Raw genomic sequence first — 15,052 nt, forward strand, 5'->3', positions numbered from 1 at the left:
ATTTTGGTGGGGCTACATGCTCACCAAGTTTCATGCCCTGGTGTTTCAGTGTTCTGGGAATTGTTGACCAAAAATTCAGGAAATAGATGACGGGAGGAAAAAAAAAATGTTTGACAATCCCTATATGACTGCTACGCGGCGGCGGTGGTCATAATAAACTCTTAACTGTGTATGGTTGTATACATTATTATACAATCTAAATGTATGAATCTCTGAGCAAAAATCTACCACTCAGTGTAAGAAGTGTAACATAATGCTTACATACAAAACTTACATTGCCATAGCCGAGAATGTTGAATGGCTTTAAGCTGGTATAGACATTGTCGAGGTACCACTGGAAAGGCTTGCACTTCAGTTTTTCCCTCAGCTTTTTTCTTTCAGACACATCACCAATATCTATGCCATGGTTCTACAGTGAGACAGAAAACATACAGAGTGCAGCAAAACACTAAGTATATATTTCAATCAATCAATCAGTTAAATGAATATATATTTTATTTGATCAATCCAATTTTCAATTTCAAAAGATTCCATTCTGTATTTATTTATAAATTTAAGGGCCCTATTATCGTAGTTTAAAATCCATGGTCACCGGCAAAAACCGTATTTAAATTTAGTTGGATGTCCAGTTCACATTGGGAGTGTTTTCATTATCAAACGTTGTGCGGATGACACAACAAGGAGTTCCTATGGTTCTTAATCAGTCAACATCAATTTAAACCAATGAGAATGACATCTGTCATTCCCTTTAATTTTGATAGTCAGCGGCGCATGAAGGAATCTGCTTGCACGCGAGACCGTATAGAACAGTTATTCCACTAAACCATGCTTTACTAAAACCTAGCAGAGTATAGCCTACACGCCTATTATTTGAACTCATTGGCAAAGTGAAACTAACTTCACCGTGGTGTCAGTCAATGACAAAACACAGTTAATTACTTTCACTATTGACTGACAATGGTTTACCATGGTAAACATACTGTAGCCTGGAAAAGGCAACACTTAGCCAAATAATGTTCGAATAACTGAATAAAAAACATTTATCCTGCAGAGGAGTTGCTGCCTACAGTACATCTTGTGACAGTGCGTCTTCAGCTGTCATATTTGCCTCTAGCCCCTCGCCTAATCACTTTTATCCATCATTACCAATTTGCAAATGATGGTGAATAACTACTCAGTGTGAGATGATTTTCCGCCAGGTTTTGCGTCACGAAAATAGGGCCCTAACTGTATTTGGTCATTCACATCATAGTTTTTATCCAGCCCTTCTGTGTTTTGTTTCACCTGTAGAGGGAGCCTCCAGGCAATGTTGACATTGTGCTTGTAGTCGTCCAGCCACACCTCAGCCACCCGGAGAGCGTTTCTCTGCATCAAGTATGTCAGCTCTGGCATGTAAGGTTTATGCGCTCTCTCCAGGTGAGCTATCTTGGAACAGGGAATCACCTCAATGCTACCACCACACGACCACACCTGAAATCAGTCATTCCCATGAGATGAGTTCAGGGCCCACTCCTTAGCGTTCCCACAGTATTTTGTCATGGTTGTTAGGATAAATCGTTATTTTTTTCCTTTATTCATTTGGCACCTGCTGAAACTTACTCTAATTCCGAATTCAACATTTTCTCCGCCATAAATTTTCATGCCAGGATCCAGAGCTCCAATCTCCCCAAAGAAAACACGATCTGCCACCAGTATCCCCATAATGGATGGACTTCTGTCAACACGGTTTGGGAAGTTATGTAAAATCATTTTACATCAAGACCAACTAATTGCTCATTAAGGATTTACTAAGAATAAACTACCTATTGATTAAGAATAAGAAATTGTCAAAGACCTAACAAATGTACAATGATACTTAATACAGATCTTGTTGAGCACTAATACACATACACATATTTGTTATGTATTAATGGTTAACGTGTTCCTAAACTAATGTGTTACCTTTATACCTCATGATGTAACAGCTGGTGAAATGAGCCATGGAACCTAAATAGAAGTACTTAATGTCAGAGTGCGAATTACCCCACCATAATTGGGGGGTACTGCTCCTTCACTTCTTCGATGACCATCATGGTCCACTACCATATCAATCCCCGCCGTGATCACCAAGTGCAACATGTGTTGTGCAAAACACACAAGGTCTAAACATGCGACAAACTGATAATCAGTAGGCTACAGAATATCTCGTTCTTATATATCCTGTCGTCTCCCTGCGGCCTGCTCACGGCTTTCATCCTGTGCCTGTCTGCTGAGCACCCCTTTCCTTAACACATATGAACAGTGTATAAAACCTAACTGCACCTACACTTTTAATGTAATTGTTTGTAGATCTTAGTGTCAACTTACATTTACCCATGCACGTCAGCAGCAAACTGAATTTAGCCTACTGAAGGTATTTACCTAGCGTTTTGTCATTCAACGTTGACACTTGCTTGTGAAGTTGAAGTCGTTCTCTATCTCAGTTGCTCAGTGGTTAAAAATGGTACGGTCCACAATAGGGGTGTCTGAAATCGCTTTACATTAAAATGTTCCTACGGTGAAAATAGGAGTTGACTTGTATTGTAACTGTAATGATATTTTTCACAATATCAGAAAAATTATCTGACCCCCCTAATACTGATATTTCTGTCTCTTTGGGGGGTACTGGGTCTTCATTGGGGGGTATAGTACCCCCCAGTACCCCCTGTAATTCGAACTATGCTTAATGTCTATTGTATTTGTGTCTGTTTTGTTAGGTTAACTAGGTCAGTATTCTGGGTCATTGCACACTGGATGTAAATGGTCGATAAAACAAACAAGAACTCACTTTCCAGGAAGTGTCTCATCCTTTCTGGCATACCACTGTGGGAGGAATGCCTGGTACTTGCACCACATTGCCCAGTCAAAGCCTTGGGCTGATGGCATGTAGTTTGTCAACTTCAGATCATAGCAGCTTACTTTATCAAACACGGGTGATAGCACGACAGTGCGGTCTTCCTTGATTCGTGCCAGGAGCGGCTCTGCCCTAAGTACCCCGGGAAAAATTATATGTCAAATACAGAACACAAAAAAATAGGCCTGGCACTTAGTGAATGGACCAACAATGCATCACAATGCAGTAAACTGATTATTGAAGGAATACGCAACCATTTGGGGAAATACGTTCATTTTCCACCTCCCCTCGAGATAAACAATTGATTTTTACCTTTCTCTAGTTCATCCATTCTCTGAGTCTGGCGATACCACTTTTAGCTTCAGCCTATATAGCATAGATCATTGAATAGGATTAGACCATTAGCATCTCGCCAGCCAGCATCACGCTTAAAAGACACTAAGATTACCTGTAATTTTCCTATTTAAAACTTGTCTCTTCTCAAGTTAGAAAGTGTAATAAGACTAATGGAAAAGGAAATGTGGCAATTTTCTAGGCTGATTTGACATGGAACTATACTCTCATTCAGGCGTAATAATCCAGTCACTAACCAATTCCTCTGCTGCAGCTCAAACTTGTTGCTTGAAATTATAGCCTATACGGGGACTATTTTCAGGTGCTGCATGATATCATTGTGCTGCTGCGCCCATGGTAGGCTATGTTTGCAATGTTCCTTGATTATTACGCCGGAATGAGAGTATAACCAACTCCATGAAGGTTTTAAATCACTTTTGCCTTCATACAGGAACGTCACATATTACCAACCGTCCCGTATGTCCAACCTCTTACGTGTATGTGTCACTTAATATTTATTTTTTATACAAATCAAGACGGCGGATACCTAAAGAAACGCAAGCACCCACACCATAACTGTATCTAAATTAGCTATGTACCAAAAATTACATTTTACCGTGACTCGGAGAGCTGTAAACAGTCTTGTAAAATAGTCTGCGTGTAAAAATCTGTTTGGAGCTCCAGTGGAATTTTGAATTGCGACGAGAATTTTCGGGCTAACTGTTGATGTGCCATGAGAAAGGTTGGGAATAGGCACCCACCAGCCCAGCACTAAACTCCAAGTGTGGTACACAAAATCGGATATTTCAGGCAGTAAAAGCCCCGGTAAGATAGCCTGGCTAACATCAGACCTTATCTCATTGAGATGGGATCTGGGAACTAGACATTCATTTTCTCGTATTTGAAACGTGGTTTAAGAAAGCCCAGAGCCGTTTATTGGGCGCTACGAATGTCTATCAAATGCAACTGTACGTAGCTCATAAGCAGTATAACGGCTTCGGTGTGTCATCATCGTCTTGCTCCCTCCCTCCGTTCTGTGATTGGTTCCTTCGTTGAGTTGAAAACGAAGTCCATAGAATCCAGGCTGCCCAGCTGTGTGAATAAAATTGTGTGCGTAAGGCAGCATGGGAAAACCCAGGCTACCGGTAAGAACCAAACTAGATACAAAACAGACAAGAACTTTTGGTTGGATTTTCAGGCACAGCTATGAAGTGGTTCAGAACATACAGGAACAAGTTCAGAACAAGACAGAAGCTTCTACAGTGTACATCAACACCAAATAACCCCGGTGTTCCCCATAGGGGTCAATCTTAGGGCCTTTATTATTTTATTAACCTTTATATTAGGGCTGTCAAAATTAGCACATTAATCGCCATGATTAATTTCGAAATAACTGGTTACAAAATATGAATGCATTGTGAACCTATTTCCTTTCCTTTGTGGGGTGCTGATGTCATGTAACGGAAACCGCACAACATTTGAGGTCGGCAAGTTCGGTCTGGCAATGCTCTGTTGTGGAGCAACTATGCTCGAACCAGAGCTGTTTGGAGCAATCAAACTGGGCTTTACGATGATGGACAGGTGAGCAACAGTGCCTCGTCCATCACGTCATCTGAGCAGCTTGTTTGCAGAAAAAATGAAAATGCATATTATCTCCATGAGGTTTTATAACTGAAAACTTTGGCCAAAGTTGATATGTGGGAAAACTCAAGTTTCACTTTCATCAAGGGAAAACAGCGTGTTTGCATTGTGACATGTTGTTCCCACATTTGTTTGAAATCTCTGATTGGCCACCTGTTTGCTCGAGGGAGTCTGCGTTCCTCGGCTGTTTATAACGTGTTTGTAGCATCGGTGTTCGGAATTATTTGTACTGTAGCATCGGTGTTCTAATTTATTAAAAAGAAGGAGGGGAAATATCAGTTTTTCCGAATAGCCCTGCTACGTATTTCATTGTTTTAGATTTCGCTATCGGGTGTTGTAGGAGATATTGAAAGCACAATAACTTTTACAAAAAAAAAAACAGAAAACAATGTTAAGGCATTTGTGGAGATGAAGGATGGTTTGTGTGTTCTTCCTACAGCTCACGGTAAGCTATTTCGTTGCTCTAATTGGTTAGGTCTATCCAATTGAGTGCAGAGGCATTCTTCCCCTGTGTCAGTTGAAACACGCCCCATAATTACGTCCGAATGGAGCAATATCAGACTCATATTCTGACTAGAATCTGAGTATGACGCGTCAGGCTAAGGGATGGGCACAAATGCATCAAAAATGTATTTCCAAATAAAATACCAAATACCCACCTTAAAAATGTATCAAAAATAAGCTAGAAAATACAGCAGCCAAAAAAATTATCAAAATAAAATACTGTATTTTCCTATTTTCAAAATACTACAAAATACTTCTTTCTAAAGGCCTTTTTCGTCTATCCCTTCACTTGTACACTGGAAAAACATCTGAAAGCAAGAGACTCCTTCCATAATCGTAGCTTAGCTAGTGGTGTCTCCTCCATTGATGCCTTTAAGCACAAGTAACTTTCCAAACAGTGTTGCATTCAGACGACGCCTATGGGGCCTGCTAATCAGTCCAGCAAAGGGAAATAAACGGTCTACTGGAGCAGAAGGCGGAATGATGGTATTGACCCTTACAAAACTAGCCACATAGCCACTTTTTACCACTGTCTTACTGCTTCACTGTTTGTATGCTATATTAGCACATATGCATAATCCCTCCCTCCATTCCACAGCCGGATTGTGGCCACACTTATAACTATACTTAATACTTTATAATCAATACTTGTATAATGGCTGTAACCCTATTATGACAACCCATTCTTGCACTGATATAGTTTTTTATATTACCTTGTCTACTGTCTTAATGGTCCATATTTATTTTATGCTGGTCTCTAGACTATTCTTGCACTGTTGCACTGTTGGACTTACTCATTTGCACCATCACCATGACACTCACTCTCACAGAGCACCTTACCTTACTATGCACAGAGAATCACAGGCTCAGTCCCTGCCTCAGTCATTGCAAGCGCCTCAAGCTTAATCACCCATAAGCACACTATGTTGATACTATTTTAGACTTGATTTAGATTTAGTGTTATTTAGTACAATTTGTATTTAGTATATTCTTTATATATATATATATATATATATATATATATATATATATATATATATATATATATATATATATATATATATATATATATATTTATTTATTTATTTAGGATAATTTGTATTTAATTCTTTATCTTCTACTGTCCTTATTGCTTAGTTGTGTTTTTTATATTACATACTTTTATTTCTTTTTCTGCTGTTAGTGCATGTTGTTTGTGATGTCTGTATGCTACTGAGACCTTGAATTTCCCCTTGGGGATCAATAAAGTATCTATCTATCTATCAAAAAGGATGGCAATAGCAAGTCCGAAACAGCGCCAAAGTTCCCTAGTGGCCGAGAGTGGTAAGTATCCCAAGAAGCCCCTGGCTGCAGCTTGCAGATCGGGACTGGGCTCAATGTGGGTGGCGCTCAGCCCAGAGCCCACCTTCAGCAGGTCTTCTCACGATGACCATTTCTGTAGGGGTTCGTAGGCCTACCTGGTTTCCTACTGTCCAAGTTACATATGTCTCAACATAATCTGTAGGAAAAATGCTGAGAGCTAGCTTGCTACTTCCTCCCCCTCCCTCCCTTGCTGCTCCTGTGCAATTGAAACTCTCCTAAACGCGCATCTCGTCTGTTTTTATGGGCTAGGTTTGCCCAGGTTGTTTTTGTTGCCGTTTTTGGAGCCTGAGCACAAATAGTGCAATCATACAATCAATGAGAGCATGTTGTTATACATTCTTTGATGCAACAGTTGCTTTTCTGGACCAGTGAGTGACATTTGGGTAATTTTCTGCGGCACACCTGATGATCTCTCATGGCACACTAGTGTGCCCCGGCAGTGGTTGAAAAAAAAACACTGGCTTAGAGTACAGTGGGCATCGCTTTCAAATGGCCACTTCAGTCACGCATTACGAGGCGTGAAGCTGCGTGAAGCTTTAGTACCACTTTCAGCCACTTTTCACCACTGTGCGTCGCTCTGCCACTGTACATCGCTCTGTCAGTAGCCTGACTGCCGCCCCTTCTGAAAAAGCAGGAGGCTACCAAACATAATTGTTACCGAGAGGAATCCCAGCCTACGAATTCAATAACAAAATAAATCATGCATAATTAAACATTACCTCGATTAAGGCTACTTGGGTATGGCTTAAGGCTTGACTACACGGTGGTAGCGAAAATCGAAATCTGCTATGTTATTGTCAGTGTTGGGGGCAATGCAACTCTGCAAATCAAAACAGTGTCTTAATTTGCCCTACTTCTTGACTGCAATGTAGTCAATTGACTGCTTGACATGTCATTTCTATTTTTCTGTACAATAAACAAATACATCTGCTTTATGCCGCAGAATTACATTCATATTTGGCTGACTGCAGACGCGCCACTTCCCTCCCGATATTCCAAGATTAAGATAGTAGCCTATACAAAAAGCATACTATCATAAAAATTCGTTAAAACGAATAGCTATTTGCAATTTGACAAAACACTGGTCCTCATTTTGCGAATGCGAGGACGATATGAGTCTGTTGCATTTAGTTAGATGTCCGAGTCACGCATGTTTGAAAACCACTGGCTCGTAATCACAATAATTTAACACACGACAGTTGGATAGCCTACTTCATCATGTCCCCATGCCTACATTTTTGTGAGTAGCATAGAGATCGTTAAAAACAATAAAGTAGCCTATGTCTCTCCGTTTTATTTAAATTAAATAAAAGTTTGAGAACCACTGGCTTAACAAGTTACCTGCAGTCCAGAGCAATATTCTGATGATCGGCGATGATATCGGCAAATGTTTGTTTTCCAAAGTAAGAATTTCACTTGACCATGCACCTTCGACAATGAATAGCTCATTACACTTGTTACTGTTAAACGTAGGACTAACTGGTATCATTACAAACATTATTCTGTGTCCTAAAACTGGCATTGTGCATTGTGTCATGTAAATTCGTTGCAAAATCTAGAGAAATGTGTGAGGTGGTCAGCGGGGGACAATTGAGACACACATTGGATTGTGTTATTACTTGAACATTCCACACATATCCACAGCTGTGGTAGGCCTATCGGGGGCAGGAGGATTACTGTTAGTGCAGGCTTTATATAAAATTCTTCAACAGAAGGCCTCGAATGCAGGCTTGCCCTGTGGTTTGCGCAGCCTACAGTAAATAACAGACCCGCCACAATGTGCGGTATGATGCTTTTTACGAGCAAGATGTTTTTGGTGCCCTACGCACACTGCATGTTCTTAAATAACAATGATCATCAGTAATATTCGACCATTAATTTGTGTAAATGGGCAAGCGTGAACACCTTGATTGGCTGATGATTGTAACGCGGGCATGATTCCAAACACCTCCCTTACGATGATGAGTGACAAGTGACAGGTCTCAGAATGCGTGCGCTACACAAGGACGGAAGATGATGAATAACTGGGGCCGTAGGCTATTCACAAAGGCTTTTATCTTACCACTAGGAGCAGGCTACTTCTAAATCGCACTAAAAGATTTTAGCTTGGAGTTTTCTCTTAAAAGTTATTCACAAAGCCTTTCAGACAACTCCTAAACTAGGAGTGAGTCTTCGTTGCTATAGATGAAGTCATTACTCATGCACGAGCTTGACTGAAGTGACCACCTTGATAGGCTGACGATTGTAACGCGGGAATGATTCCAAACACCTCCCTTCCGATGATGAGTGACAGGTGACAGGTCGGAGAATGCGTGCGCTACACAAGTAGTGAGAAGGACGGAAGATGATTAATAACTGAATAAAAAGGCCTAGCCTAAATGAATGAAGAGTAAGGCAAAACAAATAGCCTAGTAGCCTAATGAAACATAGGCCTATGGATTGATGCAGTACCTTTGCAACATTATTAAATTAATCTGTCACCATATGCCTAGGCTACGTTTGCAAAGAGGAGAACATTTTAATTTGATTCACAATGAAATGTTACATTTAATTTACATGTTAACAATGAGTAGTTTTGGTTGTTGTTGGGGCGTTATTGGATTCCTTTTATGAATGCAAAATTGTTCCCTCGCGATTGGAAGCTCCTGTTGCCGCATAGCGCATTTCAAAACATCGCAACGTAAAATGCCACAAAAAGCTGTTTATGAATAGGTCTTAGTGAGTTAGGAGTCCTCTCGACTTCTTTTAAGCTGTCCCAGACTTAGGTGCTACTTTTAGGTCTAAAATGCTTTGTGAATTACTTTTTGTGAAAAAAATTAGGAGTCCTAAAGTTAGGAGTGACACGCCCATTATTTTTAGGAGTTGCTCCTAAATTCGCCAGTTAGGAGCTACTTTTAGCCTTAAAATTCTTTGTGAATACGGCCCCTGAATAAAAAGGCCTAGCCTAAATGAATCAAGAATAAGGCAAAACAAATAGTCTAGTAGCCTAATGAAACATACGGATTGATGTAGTATCTTTGTAACATTATTAAATTATTCTGTTACTATGCCTACGTTTGCAAAAGAGAACATTTTAATTTGATTCACAATAATGTTACATTTAATTTACATTTTGACAATGATAAGCCTAGTTTTGGTTGTTGTTGGTGGCGTTATTGCATGTTAGTTATGCCTACAATGCAAAATTGCTTCCTCACGATTGGAAGCTCCTGTAGCTGCATAGGATTTCAAAACACGCCGCAGGTTTGTGAATAGATCTGTGAGTTCTTTTAAGCTGTCAGAGGTGGGAAGGTGTGATTTGTTGGGGGCAGGGCCACAAATGTCTGATGGCCCCCCTTCCCCCCCAGCCAACGTGAATCGGGTGGTCAGTTAATAGGCTGAAGATTTTTCCTGCCATCTAAGGCACGAGCGCATCTGTGAGGCCAAGCCTCACCAAGTAGCTCGTTTGTTTACAACTAACATTCCATTTAATTAAACTGCTTTATAGGCTATGCCGAAATAGTTTTCAACATTTTGAATATTAGTGTCGGGTGAATTGAAATGTTCTCAAAGTAGCCTTATGGCTGAAAGCTGCTTGGGATCCCCCCCGTCAAGCAATATAACCATACAAACGCGCTTCCTGCACTCATTGTTTCAAAAGGAGTAATTTCGGCTTTGTCAGAACTGAAGAGCTGTGGATGGCACGGCACGGCATGCCCAATGAAAATAAATTAACGCAACGCAACGCAACACAACACAGACACCGTGAACACCGTGAAAAAACTTCCCCATGACAAAGACATCGTAAAACACTGAAAGTTAATATTTTGTCACTAGCAACATATCGGAACTCCCCCTATTACCGTCGGTCCCGTATTTCCACCGTCTTGCGTGTCACTTAATATCCATTTCTATACAAACCAAGACAGTGGACTCCTGAAGAGACGCAACCACCCACACCATAGGTGTATCTAAATTAGCTATGTACCAAAAATGACATTTTACCGTGACTCAAAGAGCTGTAAACAGTGTTGTAAGGCTGCGTGTACACAACCGCTTGGAGCTCCAGTGGAATTTTAATTTCACGACAAGAATTCTCGGTCTAACCGTCCATGTGCCGTTGAAACGGTGTAAATAGGCGACCCATCAGGCCAGCACTATAACTCTGAGCGTGGTAAACAAAATCGGATATTCCAGGCAGTAAATGCTCCCGTTAAGAACCAAACCAGATTTTGTTCAAATCTACACCCCTATGGCTACTGAAAAATGTAAGGTTAATTCAGCAAATGTTATTTTGAAGTGTTAAAAACATCGTTGTTTTAGAATTTCTGAACAAAAGTGGTGATAATTGGGGGTGTTACGATACATCTGTCCTTTGTCAAATGTGTTATGTTCCAAGTAGCCTATGCGTAATTCTGCTGCATAAAGTTGTATGTTTATGACATTCAAGCAAGGAAAACGATGATTTGAAGACATCTGTTTCGTTGGAAGGGCAAGGGGTAGCAACAGGCCAACACAGAGACAGGCCCGATGGCAGGGTTGTTATGAGAGTATTAAAATATGGGATAGCCTTTACACGGCAAGACAGCGGGGGAAAGTTAAAATACGTGATAAACACGGAAAAAGTTGGAATGCATTGTTTTGGTCCCCATGCACAGGGATTATTTGTCATATTATTAATCACATATGATTATTTGTGAAATTGTGCAAACAGGCGCAACACATTTGAAAAGGAAGGACTGGTAGCATGCAAGCTCACGAAAGATTGATTTAAGAACGTTATTACAGTGTGTGGCTGTGGCGCAAGGCAGCGCGGGCGGAAGACATGCGACAATTATTGGCAAGGGGAGGGTCATGTCTTTTTTTAACAATTCTGTGATTGGGAAGAGCACTAAATGCTCTACTGAATAAGCACGAAGTCAAACCTTTAAATGAAAAACACTCTTTAATAATCAAAAAAATAAACCGCTAATAAAGTAAACTTGTGACCATCAAAATCGTTTATCGCCTGTAACTCCGTGATAACAGGACGTAACAGGAAGGCATTTGGCTGAGCAACGGAGGTTAATATGCTCTATATTTTGTCCAAATGATGTCTGTCTATCATCGTTGCACTCGGAGAAAACCAGAATGTTTAATTTGTCCTGCGTTTCTTCTACGGCTGCAAACGGGATTCACTCGCAGTTAACCAAATATTTCTTTATTAGGGCAGGGCAGGCATATTTCTGGCTATTAAATTATTTCTAAACCAGTCTGCTAAAGTCTGTAGTGAAGTCTGTGTAGGATTTTTCAGGCTCCATTTCTTTTTACGAGACACCCTGCTCACTTGAGCCATCTACCGGTTGTTTGGGTTGTTGCAGCGTCTCACTGGGAAAATACAAATTAAAGTCGCGTGATCCCACGTGCGGACCGCGAGTGAAGCTGGCCAAGTTATACTATGAGAGCCAGGGCACTTTAACATGGTGAGTCTTGAAGTCTTCAATCATTTGTTTATACATGAAGCACATGATATGCCGATTGAAATGCATTCCACTCAGTTTATATTATTTTGTGTAACAGCGCCCTCTGTGGGAAGAGAGTATTGAGTGAATAGCATCGCGTTCTCTCGTCAGTCTGTTTACCATTGACTGAGGGGAGGCTACTGTTTATATATTTCGAGAAAAACCACATCCGTGCTCTTGTTTGATTACTTCAGAATAAAGTGCCTAAAGGAATGTCTGTGTCCTGTCATCAGTGCACCTGAACCAATGTCCTTTTAGGCAAGTCCCTCCACTCGGCGGCCATATACCAACGTTTTATGGGCACTCATCGGGCACAGTCTTTGGGTCGAACTGCGCGTGCGCAAGGCTTCACGACACCAATCTTGCTCCAGCGGCGAGATCACAACACATGATTGGCACGATGTCTTCACAACACACCATATGATTGGCTCAATGTATTCACATGTCGACGTTTTGCCGAGGAAGGGGTGGGATATGTGTAGACAACGGCCATATTGGCGTGACAAACTAGCCCCATGCATTTCTATAGAGTATTTTTTGAATGCTGTGTCTCCACATAAGAAAGTCTCTGCCTGAACACAACGCAGTAGTTGGCGAGGTACAGACCACGCCGGCTACACTAGCATCATGTCATTACATGCTTCTATTTCCAAAGGAATGAAAGCTGTTTATACCAACTTAACATCATGCTTATTGTTAATATTGTGCTATTTGCTATACATGTGCCACAAACAATGTTAGAGTTTGTGAACTAGCCATAGGTTGGAGGTGGTAAAAAAAAAGATCATTATGAGAACGTGTGGACACAATGGGTTTAAAGTGAAAGTGCACCATTTACAAATGACCATCAAAAGGAGTAGTATTTCTTAAGAATTAATACTTTAAAACAAAATTACTGTGTCATTATTATCATTTTAATAATTTAAAAGTGTTTAACTTTTACCTTTGTGGTTACTCATTAATTTTGTGATTTATGTTGTATTTAATATGCCATTTAAAAATCTTTAGTCTTTAGGGAGAAAATGTACTTTTTAATCACAATTAATCTAGATTAATTCATTTCAAAATATGAGATTAATTAGTTTTTTTTTTATCGTTTGACAGCCCTACTTTATATGTTCTAGCTTGGACAAATCATTAAAAAAATCAGATTTTTTCCTAGAATCTCTTTTAATCAATAAATTGACCAAATCAGCTGGATGTCAAAAATAAATCTTAAATTTCCCTCCTTTGCAATTATTTTGCAACACATTTGCAAAACACTTCACTGTTTTAAGATTCCAGAAATGTATTTGTCAAATGCAAGATTGTACAGGTATCACTGGACTTGGTGTGCCATAAATCCAAATGGATGCAAATGTAAATGGATACATTCTTTAGATACAGCTAAGCTAAGTATTTCTGTCAACAAAGGAAAAATATTTAGATATCTAATTGCGTTTGAAATCTGATTAACTTACCAGCCCTTGTTGACCTCAATATGGGCATCCAAAATGGCAACCACATCACCACTGGCAACCTTCCACCCCGAAATTCTCGACTGACTTAGGCCTAGCTGGCTGGAGTGCCTGACCTGTTTCACCAAGCCAGGCCTAGTCACATGAATGAGGCTCACAAAGGCATTTAATGGCTCTTTCAGGTCACCTGTCAAGATATATGATTTTACAGTTACACATACTGCAAACTACATTAATCATACAGAATTATCAATAACACAATGATCACAGGGCAATATAGCAACTTTCAGTGATCTGCCTCTTCTTTGTTTCATTAGTTGGTAAGAGGTGGAACCTCATATGTACACAGATCATGTGTACACTGCACAGCCCAGAATAAGCCAGGTCTTACTTGTCTTGACTGATGAAACTGATGAAACAGTTGCATGTGGCAAACCTGGTATCATGACAAATAAGAGACAGCTTGAGAAACCAACCGTTGGAGCTGTTGTCATCCACCAGGATGATGTCTCTGAGGAGGTGGGCAGGGGTCCTGTTGATGATGCTGTAGATGGCTCTCTTGATTATGGACAGGGCCTCGTCAAGGTAGATCAGCACAACACTAATGGTGGGCAGATCTTTTGGGTATTCCCGTTCCAAACACCTGGAACACAGTCGAAAACACTTTGTTTTCTTACAGTTGTTGACTAAAGAAATAGCTGAATCCCTGCGCTGCTCACAACTGACCTATAATGTCGCGTTTCAGGTAGCTCCCTGTCCAATGGCAAACGGTTGCTCAGAAAGGTATTGTAGCCATATCTCTGAAACAACTCCTCAGCCTCCATCTGTTCTTCCTCGGTCAGAGCAGCATCCCAGTTTTTGAAAAGAGGTGAGTTTGGGTACTTTTTGACCCTCTTCTCCTCCTTCACTTCATCCACCCGTCTCTCCTCTTGTTTGTGGAGGGAACTGACTGAGATCACAACAGTCATCATTTTACTACACTGTTTCAAATGTTTAACCCTGTCACTACTTAAACACGTTAGGCCATAACTTTGTATCAAATCAGTGAAAAATGCAATGGTCTTTGTTCACTAGACACACATATTGTTTGTTGACACACACACATGCAATGCAAGATGAGAGCAACCTTATTTTCTATTTTCCAATAACATGTCAAATTTACTACACAGAAATCCCACACATACCTGTGGGCCTATTAGCTACTGTGCACACAGGAATATCTTTTGCATACAATAGCTAATCATGTGCACACAGAAATATATATTGTCTATGTGTGCACTACAAATACTTGTGAATGTGAATGATTGAGTTTGCATACTTCATTCCATGAACAAGTATGAGCATAACGTCTCCTTAGCTAATTTGTTGATTTGGGCCTCCATTCTCTCTAGTCTCTCTAGAAT

At 40.3% G+C, this 15,052-nt stretch overlaps 1 protein-coding gene and 2 long non-coding RNA genes across 3 annotated transcripts in view; 2 read left to right on the forward strand and 1 right to left on the reverse strand.

The window, feature by feature from the left end:
* Positions 1-4,118, forward strand: part of LOC121697709 — a 20,261-nt gene extending 16,143 nt beyond the window's left edge. Inside the window, exon 3 of the long non-coding RNA XR_006026530.1 lies at positions 4,036-4,118. This is a non-coding gene — a long non-coding RNA (uncharacterized LOC121697709). The remainder of the gene's footprint in view (positions 1-4,035) is intronic.
* The window catches only part of LOC121697650 (probable polypeptide N-acetylgalactosaminyltransferase 8), an 18,810-nt gene that overhangs the window by 2,929 nt on the left and 829 nt on the right, over positions 1-15,052 (reverse strand). The window contains exons 2-8 of the mRNA XM_042079268.1: positions 14,376-14,598; positions 14,126-14,292; positions 13,653-13,836; positions 2,807-3,004; positions 1,600-1,714; positions 1,285-1,470; positions 275-409 (exon numbers count right to left, since the gene is read on the reverse strand). Of these exons, the coding sequence (XP_041935202.1) occupies positions 275-409; positions 1,285-1,470; positions 1,600-1,714; positions 2,807-3,004; positions 13,653-13,836; positions 14,126-14,292; positions 14,376-14,598 (1,208 nt within the window). The remainder of the gene's footprint in view (positions 1-274; positions 410-1,284; positions 1,471-1,599; positions 1,715-2,806; positions 3,005-13,652; positions 13,837-14,125; positions 14,293-14,375; positions 14,599-15,052) is intronic.
* LOC121697710 overlaps positions 9,423-15,052 on the forward strand; it is a 19,416-nt gene continuing 13,786 nt past the window's right edge. The window contains exon 1 of the long non-coding RNA XR_006026531.1: positions 9,423-9,434. This is a non-coding gene — a long non-coding RNA (uncharacterized LOC121697710). The remainder of the gene's footprint in view (positions 9,435-15,052) is intronic.

Source organism: Alosa sapidissima, chromosome 22, assembly GCF_018492685.1.
Source record: "Alosa sapidissima isolate fAloSap1 chromosome 22, fAloSap1.pri, whole genome shotgun sequence".
Taxonomy (NCBI): Eukaryota; Metazoa; Chordata; class Actinopteri; order Clupeiformes; family Clupeidae; genus Alosa; species Alosa sapidissima.